Raw genomic sequence first — 18932 nt, forward strand, 5'->3', positions numbered from 1 at the left:
GGCCTTTAATTTTTTTTTTTAAGTTTATTTATTTATTTTGAGAGAGAGAGAGGGAGAGAGGGAAGGAGAGCATGAGTGAGGGAGGAGCAGAGAGAGGGGGGAGAGAGAATCCCAAGCAGGCTCCACACTGTCAGTGTAGATCCCAGTGTGGGGCTTGATTTCATGAACTGAAATCATGACCTGAGCCTAAATCAGGAGTCACGTACTCAACCTACTGAGCCACCCAGGTGCCCCTCTTTTTTTTATTAATGTTTGTTTGTTTATTTATATGTTTATTTTATTTAAAAAAAATTTTTTTTCAACGTTTTTTATTTATTTTTGGGACAGAGAGAGACAGAGCATGAACGGGGGAGGGGCAGAGAGAGAGGGAGACACAGAATCAGAAACAGGCTCCAGGCTCCGAGCCATCAGCCCAGAGCCTGACGCGGGGCTCGAACTCACGGACCGCGAGATCGTGACCTGGCTGAAGTCGGACGCTTAACCGACTGCGCCACCCAGGCGCCCCTATTTTATTTTTTAGAGAGAGACAGAGCATGAGTGGGGGAGGGGCAGAGAAAGAGAGGGAGACAAAGAATCTGAAACAGGCTCCAGGCTCTGAGCTGTCAGCACAGAGCCCAGTGTGGGGCTTGAACTTGGCAATGGCGATGTCATGACCTAGTCTGAAGTCAGATGTTTAACCAACTGAGCCACCCAGGTGCTCCTTAATGTTTATTTTTTTGAGAGAGAATGCACGCTCACGAGTGGCAGAGGGGCCGAGAAAGAAGCTGGGAGAGAGAAGCAGGCTCCATGCTGTCAGCACAAAGCCCGATATGGGGCTTGAACTCATGAACCATGAGATCATGACCTGAGCTGAAATCGAGAGTTGGGTGCTTAATCGATTGAGCCACCCAGGCGCCCCTCAATTTTTAAGTATACCAATCACATTACTGGCTAAAGCAGCCCTTAAGCTTTTCTTGAGGATGTATTCTTTGAGAAATTATTGAACAGTGTGGACTTTTTCCTATAAATGACATATATTTGCATGCACAGTCTGTGGGACCTAGGTTAATCCTTGACTCGAGCAAATTTGCCAGTATACTACTGCAGGACAGAAAGCTTTATTCTGTTTCAAGTCCAAGAATGTCATAGTCCCAAAGGATCTTAGAGATGGAGAGTTCAGACATGAGGAAACTGAGGCACAGTGGGCTGTCTGAAATGCTCAAATTGTCTTTACCAGTTAATAACAGAATTGGAGTAAGAATCTGTATCCTACATTAGTCATACTATGTTTTTCTAATTAAAGAGACTAAAAGGCAAGTTTAACATTGTAATAGGGCTCTAATTCTCTAGATCAGGTCAAATATGATCTGTGTATATAATTTAGAATTTTCTAATATCCACATTAAAAAATAGAATAAGAAGAAACAGGTGCAAAAAAAAAGGAGATGAAATTAATTTTAACAATCTATACAGTTAGACTATATCTGAAATACCATTTCAAGTTCTAATCATAAAAAAAAAGATTTTTTTTTTTTTTTTTTTTTTTGTGCTAAGCCTTTAAAATCCAATGTGTATTGTTCTACTTGGAGCACACCTCAGTTTGGAATGGCCACATTTCAAGTGTTTAATAGCCACGTGTGGCTAGGCTACCATATCAGACAGCACCAGTTGGTACATGCTTCATGATTTGCTTTACCCATTCCTTTTGCTAAATACTCTTCTTTATAGACCAGAGTATATTGTATGAAGAATCCCTTTATTCTTCCTTTTTTTCAGCTATAAAAATTTGTGTTAGCTTCTTATAGTGTTACCCCTAGGATAACTGTTTTAATTTGGTTTTATCTATTATCATGCTTGGAAATACACAAAACTGGATGTAACTCTGAACACCTGCCATCCTTGGCAATTGTTAACTTTCCCTGTAGTAACTCATCATGGTTAGCTTTTGCATTAATTTCATATTTATACTAATCCTTGCTCATGATTTACGTAAGTTTTTTCCGTTGTTGAAAATGCATGGATATTTTGCTCAGCTATTGTTTATATGCCAAATACGGTTATGGCAGCATTATTTAAATACCTTTTAAAATTATAGCCAGTAATAGCAATTTTTTTTTCAACGATCAGTAAGTAAAAGCAGTTTTTTTTGGTTTTAATGGATTCTATATTCACTAAGGATTTTTGATGGAATGTTAAAAATCAGGCTTCTAAGTCTCTACAGAGCTCTGTCCACATCAAAGTTTATGTGTTTAACCTAAAGATAAGTGGCGTGGTTTTATTTTCAGTTAGAATATTGATGTTAATACCTACTTAACTCCTGGTCTGTATAATTTTTTTTGACCTGTTTTATAGCAAAAGAGAAGGAAAAGCCTGAAGATTCTCCCTCAGATGATGATGTTCTCATTGTATATGAGTTAACCCCGACCCCTGAACAAAAAGCTCTTGCAAGCAAACTTAAACTTCCTCCAACTTTCTTCTGCTATAAGAATAAACCAGATTATATTAGTGAAGAAGAAGAGGATGGTAAATCTTTTGTTATTTTAAGAGCATTCTGTCTGTGCTAATTTTAGTAATGTTTAAATTGTTTAAGCCTGCCTCTTAGAGCCCATAACTCCTGTCCTTATAGGTAGATGTTTATCCTCAGTGTGTGTGTAAATAGTCAATGGATGTAATGATTGAAACAATCATTCAATAATAATTGAATGAAATACATTCAATGCATTTTTTAAGTAAGGATGTTTTGGATGACTACTATGAGCAGAGCAGGTATTTTGAGAGAATTGAAAAGAATCCTAATTTCCCTATAGACTTAGAGTGATGAGAGAGTGATGAGGCAGATAGGGGTCTGATTATGGAAGACTTTGTGAGCCACAGTAGAGTTTTTCAGCAGGGGAGTTTGCATGTTCAGAAAGAGTTTCAGCAGGATCAGTTGAGTTAGTGAGATAGAGGATCGGGTTGTAGGACATGGAGATAGGAAGATGAGCCAAAATGATAGTAAAGCAGCTCAGAGGAGAGCCTGAATGAAATTTCTGTGATGACAGGAGAGGCATTAGGAATATAGAATTGGCAAAACTGGGTGCTCTTTCAATGTGGGGGGTGAGGGAAAGTATGAAATTGGAGGATAATTTCTAGATTTATGGCTGGGAAAATTCCTGAAACTTACTAGAAATTCTTTTTGTTTAATAAAATCAATTATACTTTAAGATGAAGATTTTGAAACAGCTGTCAAGAAACTTAATGGAAAACTATATCTGGATGACTCAGAAAAATGTAGACCATTAGAAGAAAAGCTAGCAGGTATGTTAAATTAAAATTACTAGTTAAAATGTTTTTTAAAAATCTTCTGTTTAAAAGGAATCTTCAGGGTGCCTGGGTGCCTCAGTCAGTCAAACGTCCAACTTCAACTTCAGCCCAAGTCATGATCTCATGGTTTGTGAGTTCAAGCCCTGTATCTGGCTCACCTCTATCAGCGCAGAGCCCACTTCGGATCCCCTGTCCTCCTCTTTGTCTGCCCCTCTCCCGCTCATGCTCTCTCTCTCAAAAATGAGTAAACATAAAAAGAAAAGGCATTTTCTAATCTGATCATTTTTATGATTATCAGATTTACTTATGTGATATGCCTGTGGCAATTTAAAATATTTGAAAATAATATGAAGTATAAAATAATTGTTTTCCTGGTGATCCTTGTTCTCCATTAGCATTCATAGGTATTGCTATCTGGGTCTATAATCTGTAGATTATATGGAGGACAATTCTTGGAGAGTAGTTGGACTTCTAACTTTCTTTTGCTTGTGTTGTGTGGGATTTTCAGATAATGAAAAAGAATGTGTTATTGTTTGGGAAAAGAAACCAACAGTTGAAGAGAAGGCAAAAGCAGATACATTAAAGCTTCCACCTACATTTTTTTGTGGAGTCTGCAGTGATACTGATGAGGACAATGGAAATGGGGAAGACTTTCAATCAGAGTTACAAAAAGTTCAGGACTCTCAAGTAAGAGCATCTCCATTGTTTTCCTTCTGGTTGAGTTGCCATTGTTGATGCAGTAGATTAGAATATTCTTACCAAATGGTAATAATGTGTTGTGGATAGCAAATGGATTAGGCATTTACCAATCAGCTTTGGCCAGAGAAGGAGGAATGTTGTTCTACAGAGAGGACTTAAAGGTTCTCTCCTGTGTATATGTTGGATTTTTGCAGGGATGGGAGAGATGGACTGTGCAGATATTCTTAAGAATGTTTATCATAATACCAAGAATGATATTAAGTAGTTAATTTTTCATGCAAGTTAGTTAATTTTGTGGTGGACAGAGTGGATAGGAAGTGGCATTTGAGACTTAGTTTCAATGGCATTTGAGACTTAGCAAGGTGGCCTATACCTTGCTTTGTAAATTTCATGATTTGATTACTTTCTTTTTAAAAAATTTTTTTAACATGTATTTATTTTTGAGAGAGAGAAGAGACAGATAGCACAAGTGGGGGAGGGGTAGAGAGGGAGGGGGACACAGAATCCAAAGCAGGCTTCAGGCTCTGAGCTGTCAATAGAGCCCGATGTGGGGCTTGAACCCACAAACGGTGAGATCATGACCTGAGCTGAAGTCGGAGGCTTAATCAGCTGAGCCACCCCGGTGCCCCTTGATTTGTTTACTTTCTTAGCTTAAAAGTAGTGATAATTTTAATAGGTATCAACACCTTGGTATCTTAATTTGTATTCCACAGAAACTAGAAGACAAGATCTGTGTCTAGTTAATTTGTTCATAATCTAATATTGACATCTATTCAGAATGTTCCTTTCCCCCTCAAGTAACACTGTTTTTTGATGGTTTGTTTTTATTCTTAGATGATTAAAATGAAGTAGAGTTCTGGAATTAGTTATGAATGTGGTGGTTTATTTAAAGGATATATGGCTAGAGAGAGATGTGTTGTAACACATGGTCTTAGTCTGTAAGAAATTTATTGCTCTTCATTGACTCTGAGCAGTCTAGCTGACCACCTAGGATGTGTAGGTTTAATCTGTCAGTACACATACAATTAATGGCCATCAGCTGATGTAATGCTAATCATGTTCTCATTTACAACCAGATAGATTTATTTGTGGAAATCTGAAGTGGCCTTACTAAGTGTTCCATTTAAGGTGTATTTCAAATCACTCAACAGTTTCCCTGGACTTACTGGGCATACACAATATTTAATAGCTGTTACTCCAATTACTAGCTGCTAGAGCCTTTATCACGTATTTATTCAACAAATGCAGTAGTCATATTAATATAAATTTAGATTATGCAAATTTAAACAGTATGATTTAAATATGGCCTCTTGTGTGCAAAACTTAAAGTTATTGATTTAAAATGTATTTTAAAATTTAAGGGGCGCCTGGGTGGCTCAGTCAGTTAAGCGTCCGATTTTGGCTCAGATCATGATCTTATGGTTCGTGGGTTCAAGCCCCGCATCAGCTCTGTGCTACCAGTGTAGAGCCTGCTTGGAATTCTCTCTCTTTCCCTCTCTCTCGCCCCCGATCCCCCTCATACTTTCTCTCTCTCAAAAATAAGTAAATAAACTAAAAAAAAAAAAATTAAACTGAAAAATAATATCAGCACTGATGTACACACTGAGTTATACATCATTTATTCTTATTTTCCACCTTGTGGTGCCACTTTAGCTGGTACACAAGAATTTGGTGTCTTTTGTCAGTATTTTGTGAAACATGCTTTTAAAGGAGTTGAAATATCTTATTTGAGGTGACTTGTGTTATTTTAAAGCATTCATTATTGTCATAACTTAATAAAATAATCCTATAGCTATCACAATGTTCATTAAATAGCAGTACTACTGGCTGTTCAAAAATACTTTGGGTACTAAAGTTAAATGTGATAAACCTTTATAAAGGTTGAAAAAAATGGCACAATAAATTATAAAATTTCAGGAGAGCAAGTACCCTTTGATACAGATATGAAATAGAAAACCAAAAACCGGGGCGCCTGGGTGGCGCAGTCGGTTAAGCGTCCGACTTCAGCCAGGTCACGATCTCGCGGTCCGTGAGTTCGAGCCCCGCGTCAGGCTCTGGGCTGATGGCTCGGAGCCTGGAGCCTGTTTCCGATTCTGTGTCTCCCTCTCTCTCTGCCCCTCCCCCGTTCATGCTCTGTCTCTCTCTGTCCCAAAAATAAAAATTAAAAACGTTGAAAAAAAAAAAATTTTTAAAAAGAAAACCAAAAACCATTAAAGCTAAGATATGCTATAATGGATGTAAATTTATACTCTCTCAGAATGCATTGTTCCTACTGTGACAGTCTAATTCATCTTAGATATGCATCCCTTGCATAAAATGGTTATGTGTACTCTGTAAATGTTTACCGTTGAGCTAGCACTGTGCTGACGATTGGGTATACAGTATTGAACAAAACAGAAGTAATCTGACTTGTCTGTGTGGAGTTTTCCATTCAAGGACTGTAAGGCATTAGCAGCTGAATTAAAACAATTCCTCTCACCCAAGCAATTCTAGGCTACTTATTTGGGGTAACGTTTATTGTGATATAATTCACATATTGTGCACCCCATCCATTTTAGAGCGTACAGTTCAGTAGTTTTTAGTATATTCACATGGTTATGCAACCGTTACCACAGTGAATTTTGAACAGTTTCACCACCCCAAGAAGAAAACCTCTAACCTCTAACAGTCACCACCCTTCCCCATTTTGCCCGAGCTCCTCCATCTCAAGAAACCACTACCCCTGATGGACTTTCTGTCTCTATAGGTTTGCCTATTTTTTGGACATTTTGTATAAATAAGTCATGATAATTTGTGGCCTTTTGTGTCTGGCTTCTTTCATTTAATGTTTTCAAGGTATAGCTACATTGTAGTGTATATCTGCATTTTATTAATTTTTATGGCTGAGTAATACTCTGTTGTATTGAATATATTACATTTCATTTATCCATTCATCTGTTGATCATTTAGGTTGTTTTTACTTTACTTTTTGTCTGTTATGAATAATACTGCTATGATAGCCTAAAACATTTGACACATAGAATGATTTATCTTTTCCTTGTGTTTTGGTACATTAAAAAATAAGGATTTTTTTCATTTGTAGTAATTTTTTTATAGAAGTAAAATTCACTTTTTGTTGTGTGTATATGTGTGTGTCTGTTTTCTAGGAGTTCTTTTATATGTTTGAATTCTTGTAGTTCTCACCAGAGGCAGGATATGGAACAATTCCAACACCCCCCAAAATTTCCTTCATATTGTCCCTTTGTATTCATAACCTTTTCTGCCCATATCTTTGGGCAATTGCTGTTGTGTTTTCTGTTTCTATATTTTTGCCTTTTCCAGACTAACATATGAATGGAATCCTACAGTATGTAATTTTTGATGCTGGCCTTTTTCACTCAGCATAATGCCCTTGAGATTTGTCCCAAGTTATTGTATGTAGTAATAGTTTGTTCCTGTCTACCACTAAGTAGTAGTCCATTGTGTAGATGTACCACAGTTTATTCATTGATCCATTGAAGGTCATTTCCAATTTATTTTGCTTTTTCTAGTTTCCTTAAAATGGAAGCTTTAAATGACTGATTTAAGACCATTTTTCATTTCTATAAATATTTAATGCTGTAAGGTTCTTTCTAGGAACTGTTCAGCTTCATCCAACAAGTGTTGCTATGTGATATTTTTACTTTCATTCCGTTAAAATATTTATTTTCCTTGAGATACTCTTTTTTATAAATGCGTTAGATAGTATGTTCCTTCCAAATACTTGGTGATTTTCCAAATATTGTTCTGTTATTGATTTCTAGTTTAATTCCATTATTGTCTACGAACATAATTTGAGTGATTTTAGTTCTTAGAAGCCTAATGAAGGCTGTCTTGGTGATTGTTGTGCACTTGAAAAGAATGTATAGTCTGCTCTTTTGGCATAGAGTGTTCTATAAATGTTAATTAGCTCAAACTAGTTGATACTGTGGTGTCCAGGTCTCATATATAAGACTAACATTTTAATTATTTAGAGGACTGTTGCTAGGCATAATTGTAGATTTGCCTGTTTCTCCTATCAATTTTTGCTTAATGTACTTTTTTAGAAAGTGTCCCCTCTGCTTCTGTTTTCTGGAAGACATTGTAGGAATTGCTATTATTTCTTTCTTAAATGTTTGATAGAACTCACTACTGAAACCATTTGACTTGGAAGGATATTAATTAATAATACATTTTCTTTAATAGATAATAGGCCTATTCAAGGTTATCTATTTCTTTAATAGTTAATAGGCCTATTCAAGGCCAGTATCAAAGATTACATACTGTAGGATTCCATTCATATGTTAGTCTGGAAAAGGCAAAAATATAGAAACAGAAAACACAACAGCAATTGCCCAAAGATATAGGCAGAAGAGGTTTTGAATACAAAGGGACAATATGAAGGAAATTTTGGGGGGTGGGTGTTGGAATTGTTCCATAGCCTGTTTCTGGTGAGAATTACAAGACTTCAAACATGTAAAAGAACTCCTAGAAAACAGACACACACATATACACACAACAAAAAGTGAATTTTACTTCTATAAAAAAATTACTATGGGGGCGCCTGGGTGGCTCATTCGGTTAAGCGGCTGACTTCAGCTCAGGTCATGATCTCGCGGTCCATGAGTTTGAGCCCCGCGTCAGGCTCTGTGCTGACAGCTCAGAGCCTGGAGCCTGTTTCGGATTCTGTGTCTCCCCCTCTCTCTGACCCTCCCCTGTTCATGCTCTGTCTCTCTCTGTCTCAAAAATAAATAAACGTTAAAAAAATAAAAATAAAATAAAAAATTACTACGAATGAAAAAAATCCTTATTTTTTAATGTACCAAAACACAAGGAAAAGATAAATCATTCTATGTATCAAATGTTTTAGGCTATCATAGCAGTATTACTTACAATAGACAAAACTCTTGTGTGAGTTTTGGTCGGTTTTGTCTTTCAAGGAATTGGTCCATTTCATCTGAGTTCTTAAATTTGTGGGCATAACACTGTTCATGAAATTCATTAAAATTTATTACCCTTTTAATATTCATGAATTAGAAGTGAGTAGTGATGGCTCTTGTTTCATTTCTAGTATTAATAATTTGAATCTTGGGGCGCCTGGGTGGCTCAGTCGGTTAAGCGTCTGACTTCGGCTCAGGTCATGATCTCGCGGTCCGTGAGTTCGAGCCCCGTGTCGAGCTCTGTGCTGACAGCTCAGAGCCTGGAGCCTGTTTCAGATTCTGTGTCTCCCTCTCTCTCTGCCCCTCCCCTGTTCACGCTCTGTCTCTCTCTGTCTCAAAAATAAATAAACGTTAAAAAAAAAAAAATTAAAAATAATAAATAAATAATTTGAATCTTCTTTCTTGTTTTCTTGGTTAGCCTGCTTAGAAGTTTGTTGATTTTTATTGACTGTTTCAAAAAGGTCAATTTTGTTTGATTTTGTTCATTTTTTTCCTGTTAATTTCCTGTTCTACTGATTTCTGCTCTACTTTTCATTATTTCTTCTCCTTTGTTTAGGTTTATATTGCTTTTCTTTTTCTAGTCTTAAGGTGGAAATTTATTGATTTTAGATTTTATTATATGCCTTCAGTACTTTAAAGTTTCCCTTCCTTGTTTTTGTTGTGTTCTAAGAGTTTTGATAAGTTGTAGTTTCATATTTATTGTTTAACTTATTTTTTTATGTTTTATTAATGTTTTTATTTATTTTTGAGAGAGAGACAGAGACAGAGATAGAGCATCAGTGGAGGATGGGCAGAGAGAGCGGGAGATACAGAATCTGAAGCAGGCTCCGGGCTCCGAGCTGTCAACACAGGGCTCGAACTCCCGAACCGTGAGGTCATGACCTGAGCTGAAGTCAGATGCTCAACTAACTGAGCCACCCAGGCTCCCCTTCATATTTATTTAGTTAAAAATATTTTTAATTTGCCTAGAGACCTCTGGACACATATATTATTTAAAAGTATGCTGGGAAATCCCAAATATCTTAAATATTTGGGATTTTTTTCAACTGTATTTCTGGTAATGATTTCTAGTTTAATTCCATTGTGGACTGAGAATATACTTTGTATGACTTCTGTTCTTTTGAATTTGTGGAGGTGTGTTTTATGGGCCAGAATGGGTCTTTCTTGGTAAATGTTCCATGTGAGTTTTCTGTTACTGTATTTTTCAGTTGTAAAATTCCCACTTGGTCCTTTATGCCTCCTTCTTCTTCTTTTTTTTTTTTTTTTCCTGCTGAGAATTTCTTATCTTTTCATTTGTTTTAAGAGTATTTGTCCTTATATCTTGGAGCATTGTTATAAGAGCTTCTTTAAGATTTTTTTTCTGATTGTTCAACACATGGATCATTTCAGAATATCCCCCACCTCCTGGCCAGGGAGAGCTGGCTTCTCTTGGGACGATTTTCCATCTCCATCATTGGCAGCTTCAGTTTTTGGGCTTCTCTAGCATCCAGGCTGGAATATAGGTTTATGGAGCAGGAAACACCCCACATGATTCTCACCACTGAATTATCCCTAATGTCTTGAGGTTCTTAATCCTCCTGTTTTCATCCACCTTTCAGAGACTTTTTATACTTTATCTGTTTCAGTCCAGTTCAGTCATAGGTATTGGGAAAGATAAGATGGAGTGTGGAATGGGAGAGATAACATGAAGTGTGCTTATTACTCTATTTTATCCAGAACTCCCAAGTCCTCAGTTTCTTTCAAAACAGGGCATGGGTGTGCCTGGTTGGCACAGTCAGTTACGGGTCTGACTCTTGATAGTGGCTTAGGTCATGATCTCACAGTCAGGGGATTGAGCCCTGTGTGGGGCTATATGCTGAGCAGGGAGCTTGCTTGGGATTCTCTCTCTTCCTCTCTCTCTCTGCCCCTCCCCTGCTCATGCATGCACACTCTCTCACTCTCTTTCAAAATAAACAAATAAAAACGTAAAAAAAAAATAGGGTATGTGATTCTTTTTGTCAGTCAGTATTTAATGGCATTGTTATTTGTTACTTCCTCTTTGCAGAAATCCCAGAATGAGGAAATAAGTAGCCTGGCAGACAGTGTGTATACTGGTGGGACTAAAGTGACTGTACCATTTTTATGTAAATCTGAAGAACCTGATTTTATTACCAAATCTATTAGTTCACCACCAATTTCTTCTGGAACTGTGGACAAACCTGTAGATTTGTCTACTAGAAAGGAAAACGATGCAGATTCTACAAGCCAAGGTAAAATTTGATAAAATGTTTACAAAAACCTTCTAGGGCATGCATTGCATAAGGTGCATCTGTATGTTTGAGAAAATAGGCTTTTAAATGTCAGTCCTAAAAACTCTTTTCCCTTAAAACAAATTTGGAGATGTACAAAGGTGCATGAGATATTTCTGATAATAACCAGAAAATCATACTGCCTTGCCAACAAAGATAATAAACATGTATTTTTATTGTTAGGGTTGTAGTTATTAAGGAATATGAAGCATTGTGACTCTGACCTATCTACCTGAAAATAAATGACAGTAGTTTGCTTACATCGAAATTTTCTTTGTGATAATCATTTCATTTGAATATTGTTTGAATTATATTATCACTGAAGTATATTAAAATTTATGTATGAAGTAATTGTAGATAGTACAGTAGGGTTGTTAAGTTTTTATGATACTTAAATGTATTTTGCTCTACCTGTTACATTATATTAATCAGTTATAGTTACTCATGTTTGATATGCTTTCCTCGTTTTTTTATTTCCATTGATTTTAGAAGAGGGGAATCTTTTAAAATTCTATTCTTTATAATTGCTTATCTGTATTACCTAATGTATTTCAGAAATAGTCTTAAATAATGTACAATTACTACATTTATAGACACCTGAGAGTCTTCATATTCTAGAAGAGGAAGTAACTTCAGACCTAAAATCGTTTCTTTCTTTCTATTTTTTTTGTTTTGTTTCAAATTTTTATTTAAATTCTAGTCGGCTAACCTATAGTGTAATGTTGATTCCAGGAGTAGAATTTAGTGATTTATCACTTAACATATAATACCCAGTTCTCATTGCAAGTGCCCTCCTTAGTACCCTTCACCCATTTAGCTCATCCCCTGCCCACATCCCCTCCATCAACACTCAGTTCCCTGTAGTAAAGAGTCTCTTATGGTTTACCTTCCTTTCTCTGTCTCTTTGTTTTTCCCCTTCCCCTATGATTATCTGTTTTGTTTCTTTAACCACATATGAGTGAAATCATATGGTATTTGTGTTTCTCTCATTGACTTATTTTGCTTTGTATAATACACCCTAGCTCCATACACATCATTACAAATGGCAAGATTTCATTCATTTTGATCAGACCTAAAATTTCATGTTTTCAGATGATGAAAGTAAGGCTTAGGACTTCAAGAGATCATGTAGCTGCACATTGTCAAAATTAAGACCCTCAAACTCCTGGTGACCAAAAATAAATAAGACATGCATTTTTTGTGAGCTTATTATTTTTTTTTTAATTTTTTTTTTTTTAACGTTTATTTATTTTCGAGACAGAGAGAGACAGAGCATGAACGGGGGAGGGGCAGAGAGAGAGGGAGACACAGAATCGGAAGCAGGCTCCAGGCTCTGAGCCATCAGCCCAGAGCCTGACGCGGGGCTCGAACTCACGGACCGTGAGATCGTGACCTGAGTTGAAGCCGGACGCTTAACCGACTGAGCCACCCAGGTGCCCCGTTGTGAGCTTATTATTTAGCATAGAGAACACAAACATTCTTTATGCAGATCATTCCTAAAACCCCACGTGTGAATGAATATTAGTTTTAGATTACAGAAGACTATAAAGAAGAAACTGTATGGTTCTATTATCTAGCTTAGTATAGATCTACGTCTTGCTTTTTTAAAAAGATTTTTGTCATGCTTTTGGTGTAGCGTTCAATGAGAATAGTACCTGTAAACTTAATAATACTGAAATAGTTCAGAATTGGGTGTATTTTGTAACTTTTTAAAATTTAAAAAAAAATTTATTTTTTTTTTTTTAACATTTATTTTTGAGACAGGGAGAGACAGCATGAATGAGGGAGGGTCAGAGAGAGAGGGAGACACAGAATCTGAAACAGGCTCCAGGCTCTGAGCTGTCAGCACAGAGCCTGATGCTGGGCTCGAACTCACAGACCTCGAGATCATGACCTGAGCTGAAGTCAGATGCTTAACTGACTGAGCCACCGAGGTGCCCCTGTAACTTTTTTTTAGAGAAATAACCGGGGGCGCCTGGGTGGCGCAGTCGGTTAAGCGTCCGACTTCAGCCAGGTCACGATCTCGCGGTCCGTGAGTTCGAGCCCCGCGTCAGGCTCTGGGCTGATGGCTCGGAGCCTGGAGCCTGTTTCCGATTCTGTGTCTCCCTCTCTCTCTGCCCCTCCCCCGTTCATGCTCTGTCTCTCTCTGTCCCAAAAATAAATAAAAAACGTTGAAAAAAAAAAAAAAGAAAACAAAAACTAGAGAAATAACCAGAAGACAAATGTTGCACACCCCACACCCGACCCTCTTGGGAGTATAGAATGTCTATCCCCATTCTCTCTGGGTTCTGGGAAAAGCTTTGATATTCAGTATATATTAAATGAAATATTAAATTATTCTTTTCCTTTTGCCAGTGGAAAGCAAAACAGTTTCATTTGGATTTGGAAGTACCACAGGGCTGTCATTTGCAGACTTGGCTTCCAGTAATTCTGGGGATTTTGCTTTTGGTTCTAAAGGTAAGATCAGGAGGAGAGATTTTAATGGTCATGTTATAGAATCAAGCACAACTGAAAGAACTAGTTCTTTGCCACAGTATTGTAACTAAGATGGACATTTCTTCCCTCTTCTACACCCTCCAGTTTGTTTAGTGTTTTAATAGGAAAGGCTCTATATTTTACTATTACTTTAGACATTTATTAATATAACCGTTAAGAATTTTTTCTTAATCAGTATAAATTCTGTTGATAGTCTTCCCCATTCTGAAATGTAGATCCACTTTTCCAGTTTTGGAATTACCTTGATTTTGGTGCATTGTTCTTTTAATTATACTTTTAGGTTTGGTTTGTTTAATATTTTAAGATTTGTGCATCTGTATTTTTTAAGGGGGTGATTTTATAGTTTTCTATTTTTCCATTTTCCTTAATCAGATTTGAATATAAGGGTTGTGCTAATTTATTGTGATAAATTTATAATTGGTGGGGTCTCCCATCTTTTTTCCATGGTTTTTCTATTTTTAGTCCATATTGGTATCATTTGCAGAAGATAATACATTTCTTGATTGTTTAGAATTTATTGGCATATTATTTTCTCATTCTTATAATGTCTTTTACATATATGATTATAGTATCACCTAAATTGTTCTTAAACAAGATACTTGATTTGATTTGTAAATGAATTTTACTGAAGATATATACTTACGTGATTTATCTAGTTCAGAATAGCATTTTTTTTTTTTCAAATACCTTTAGTTATGCAGAATAGCATTCTTTCCTCTCTCATGCTTACACTGGTTTACAGCATTCACCACTCAATGGAAACACATATAAAACTTTTGGAAATTACCTTCATGTTGTGTTGGAATTCATAACTTTACTGTTGTCAAATTTTGTTATTTTTGTTTTAATGTATAGTAGCCTGAAGTCATAGGATAATAAGCAGTATAGTGGATACAATTATCCACAAAAAAAGTGTTAAATAAAAATTGATGTGTTAGGTTGCTTGTAATTCAGTGTACCTTTCAAAGTACTCTTGTCTGGACTATACAGTAAAGTGTAAAATAGGTAAGGCTCAAACCTCATGACATTTACTCCTCACCACCACTTGTCATTTTTTCAGTGAAATTATTCACCAAGCTCTTTGTTAAACTGCATTTCTTACTTTGTTTTGTTCTTAGATCTGACAGGAATTTATGCTGTCTTTTCAAAGAAGCAGCTTTTGGTTTTATCAGTTCTCCTTTTTTGTGTGTTTTTTATTTATTTTTAGATTTTTTTTGTCACTTTATTAGTTGTTTTGTTTTTTTTTTAATTTTTTTAATGTTTGTTTATTTTTGAGAGAGACAGAGTGTGAGTAGGGGAGGGGCAGAGAGAGAGGGAGACACAGAATCTGAAGCAGGCTCCAGTCTCTGAGCTGTCAGCACAGAGCCCGACACAGAGCTCGAACCCACCGTTTGTGAGATCATGACCTGAGATGAAGTTGGAAGCTTAATCGACTGAGCCACCCAGGTGCCCCTAAGTTATGTTTTTTTAAGAGGTCATAAATTTCACCAGAATGTGGGCATCATTTTTTTTTTTTACTTGTTTCTGGCATTGCATGGACCTTTCTCATCTTAAACTTTTTATTTAAATGTTTATTTTTGAGAGAGAGAGAGAGTGAGAGCACATGAGGCGGGGGAAGGTCAGACATAGAGGGAGACACAGAATCCAAAGCAGGCTCCAGGCTCTGAGCTGTCAGCACAGAGACCGATGTGGGGCTCAAACCCACAAAACCATGAGATCACGACCTGAGCCAGTGTCGGATGCTTAACTGACTGAGCCAACCCAGGTGCCCCTCTGATCTTAAACTTTTTGTTTTGGTGGTTTTCAAGCTCAGAGGAATCTTTTTTTCTCTTCTCTTGCAAATGTGGTGATTCCTTTTTAAAAAAAATCTGTTCATTTTGTGTTGCCTTTTTTTTTTTTAAATTCATTTTCTTCCAGAAGTTCTATTCACATAGGTCTATCAATCATTCTGTCTGTTGTGTAATATTTAATATGGAAACTAAGGGAATAAGAAGTTCCTATTTAGAGATCCCCTGTCTTTGTCAGTGATCACTATTTTATCATATTTCCTTCAGATTTTGTAATGTTTTCATTAAGCCTGGAAACAGTGGAAGCCTCCTAGGTACAATTACCTAGAACTGTTACTGTGAAATTGATACTGATTATTGACATGCATATCTTCATACTATTTTCTGTAAAATTCTTCCTCCCGGTCCCTTCAGATCAGTGATTTTCAACTTTTGACTTCATACTCGAATTTCCTGGGAGATCTTTTCTTTTATAAATGCCTGTTATATTGGGCTTTGGCATTGGCATTTTACAAAAGCTCCTGTGTGATTCTAATAATGTACCCAGCATTAGGAACCATTGCTTTAGAGGAATTTTGAAATTTTCTCCCATACCTCTGAAGGGTTTTTGGGGTAATTAAACCTTTTTCTCTGCTTGGGAGTTCCTGAACCAGTTATTTTTGAGCCCCAAACCTATGTATCATCCTAGATCTTTGGTTATTATTCTGAGAAAGCCTCCACACAACCTGAGGTTGTGCTTTTCTAGTTTTCAGAGCATTCTTTTGAAATATTCAAGGTTTTTTTTTTTTTTCTCCCCATTAAGTTGGGCTTAGAGTTATTGTTATAGATATTTATTTTGTGCTTTCTTCAAGGTGCTGAGTTACTTTTTAAATGATCTGTGATATTTTTGCTTTCTTAAACATTTCTAGTACTGGATATAGAGTTTTCTAACACGATTTTATCAGCAAGCAATGAAGTGTTAAGAGGTGTTTCTTTCCTGTAAGGTAGGCTAAGCCATCTCGGTTGAGATGGGGATGAAGAAGTCATTTTCATCTTCTCCAAAGTGTGAGGGAGAGTAATGTTCTTTTTTTTCTCTGCATGGGAACCAGGGAGGTCATCAGCCCCAACAGGCTAGTGCCTGTTAAGGATAGTTGGGAGTCCGTGAGCTTCTCCCAGTGCTACCATCTCTATCACCTGGCCAAGAAATCTAAGCTGCAACTCTAGTTACTTCAGGGAGAAGTTGAGGTAGAGAAGTTTATAAACATGTGTTTATGCTGCTTTGGCTACTTTGGAAGTAGCAAATTTGGCCTCTGAGAGGATATTTTTAGATTCAAAAGTTACTTTTCTAATTTGATAAAAATGTTCTATGAAATAACCTACCTTTGGAGCTGAGCTAAGTGTTCAAAATTCCAAGGTATGTACTTTTAAAACACTACTTCATTACTGAAAGTTCTTGTGTAGTTTAGTATAAAATTTTCCGAAAGCTCTGATCATCTTATCTTTGTATCTCAAAGCACAAACAGTACTAAAGGTACAGTGTGCTCGCTCCCGGAGTTGAACTTGCTAGAATAATTTGCATCATGTTTACTAAAAGTATATGTCATATCATTAGAAATTATAGGGATTGATAAAGTAATGGGAGGGGGGTTAAAAGCTTATAAAATTAGATGCCACTATTTAAATATCCTAATTTATTCATCAGATAAAAATTTCCAGTGGGCAAATACTGGAGCAGCTGTGTTCGGAACACAGTCAACCAGTAAAGTTGGTGAAGATGAAGATGGTAGTGATGAAGAAGTAGTTCACAATGAAGATATCCATTTTGAACCAATAGTGTCATTACCAGAGGTAAATATTAAAGAATGGAACTCTTACTAACAATGTCACATTTTAAGTTTAAAACTTGACATAGCCTAACTTTGACTTACAGAACTAGCTTTGTTTACATTTCTTCAGAATATTTACAATTTCAAATGGAAGGTCTTTATTACGTATTATATATATATGTAAATCCTACATGAAACTGTTGGGAAGAACTAAATTTTTTCATAGGTCTTTAGAATATCACATTTGTTTTCATAACAAAATTCAGGTGGTAAAAAAGTATCCAATCTCATACTTGGCAAAAATCCTTTCAATAAAAAGTAAACCACATTTTCTGGACAGGAATGTTGTTTTAGGCAAATTACTTGGTCAGTTTTCAACCACAATGGTTAATATTTCTTTTGAAGAATACTTTTTGAAACCTTTACTGTCCTATAAAAGAATGTATTACTTTCCAGAAGGAGGAAGAATACTACATAAGGGAAAAATGTTCAATGACAAATCAGGTCTTTACTGCTCCATCCAAATCAGATGTATTCGTAGCCCTTGGATATTACTATTTATCTTGATACTATAGTTCAAATTCTGTTAATGTCATTACAAAGACAATGTCATGAGGAATTTGGATGTTTGGAATTTGTCATGGAATATGTCAAAAGCAGGAGCTTATTTATCTACTGCCATAGGTAGAAGTAAAATCTGGAGAAGAAGATGAAGAAATTTTATTTAAAGAGAGAGCCAAACTTTATAGATGGGATCGAGATGTTAGTCAGTGGAAGGAGCGAGGTGTTGGAGATATAAAGATACTGTGGCATACAATGAAGAATTACTATCGGATCCTAATGAGAAGAGACCAGGTTTTTAAAGTGTGTGCAAACCATGTTATCACCAAAACAATGGAATTAAAACCCTTGAATGTTTCAAACAATGCTTTAGTTTGGACTGCCTCAGATTATGCTGGTGAGTACATTCAATGCTACTTCTCACTTTTTGAATTTTTTTTAAGTTTATTTTGAGAGAGGGAAAGCAGCAAGCGGGTGGGGGGCAGAGAGAGAGGGAGAGAGAGAATCCCAAGCAGGTTCCCCACGGACAGTGTGGAGCCTGAAGTCGGCTCAAACTCAATGAACCGTGAAATCATGACCTGAGCTGAAACCAGGAGTCGGAAGTTTAACCGACTGGGCCACCCAGGTGCCCCCACTTTTTGAACTTTTTAAAAATACATAAAAAATACATAAGACAATTGTAACAGTGATTTTAATATTAAGGTCACTGTTTTGTTTTGTTGTTGTTGAACAGATGGAGAAGCCAAAGTGGAGCAGCTTGCAGTGAGATTTAAAACTAAAGAAATGGCTGAGTCTTTTAAGAAAAAATTTGAAGAATGTCAACAGAATTTACTGAAACTCCAGAAAGGACAAGTATCACTGACAGCAGAGTTATCGAAGGAGACAAATCCTGTGGTGTTTTTTGATGTTTGTGCAGATGATGAACCCCTTGGACGTATAACTATGGAGTTATTTTCAAACATTGTTCCTCATACTGCCGAGAACTTCAGAGCACTCTGCACTGGAGAGAAAGGCTTTGGCTTCAAAAACTCCATTTTTCACAGAGTAATTCCAGATTTTGTTTGCCACGTAAGTATT

At 36.5% G+C, this 18932-nt stretch overlaps 1 protein-coding gene across 4 annotated transcripts in view; it reads left to right on the forward strand.

Annotated features, from left to right (window-relative positions):
* Positions 1–18932, forward strand: part of LOC131485295 (E3 SUMO-protein ligase RanBP2) — an 83701-nt gene that overhangs the window by 63166 nt on the left and 1603 nt on the right. For 3 of the 4 annotated variants that reach the window (XM_058684604.1, XM_058684605.1, XM_058684607.1), the window contains 8 exons: positions 2332–2502; positions 3184–3276; positions 3791–3969; positions 10963–11167; positions 13562–13663; positions 17171–17316; positions 17979–18252; positions 18589–18923. In XM_058684604.1, the coding sequence (XP_058540587.1) occupies positions 2332–2502; positions 3184–3276; positions 3791–3969; positions 10963–11167; positions 13562–13663; positions 17171–17316; positions 17979–18252; positions 18589–18923 (1505 nt within the window). Of the gene's footprint in view, positions 1–2331; positions 2503–3183; positions 3277–3790; positions 3970–10962; positions 11168–13561; positions 13664–17170; positions 17317–17978; positions 18253–18588; positions 18924–18932 lie in introns of those variants that run through there. The other variant, XM_058684606.1, reaches the window with a different exon arrangement.

This window comes from Neofelis nebulosa, chromosome 9 (assembly GCF_028018385.1).
Source record: "Neofelis nebulosa isolate mNeoNeb1 chromosome 9, mNeoNeb1.pri, whole genome shotgun sequence".
Classification (NCBI taxonomy): Eukaryota; Metazoa; Chordata; class Mammalia; order Carnivora; family Felidae; genus Neofelis; species Neofelis nebulosa.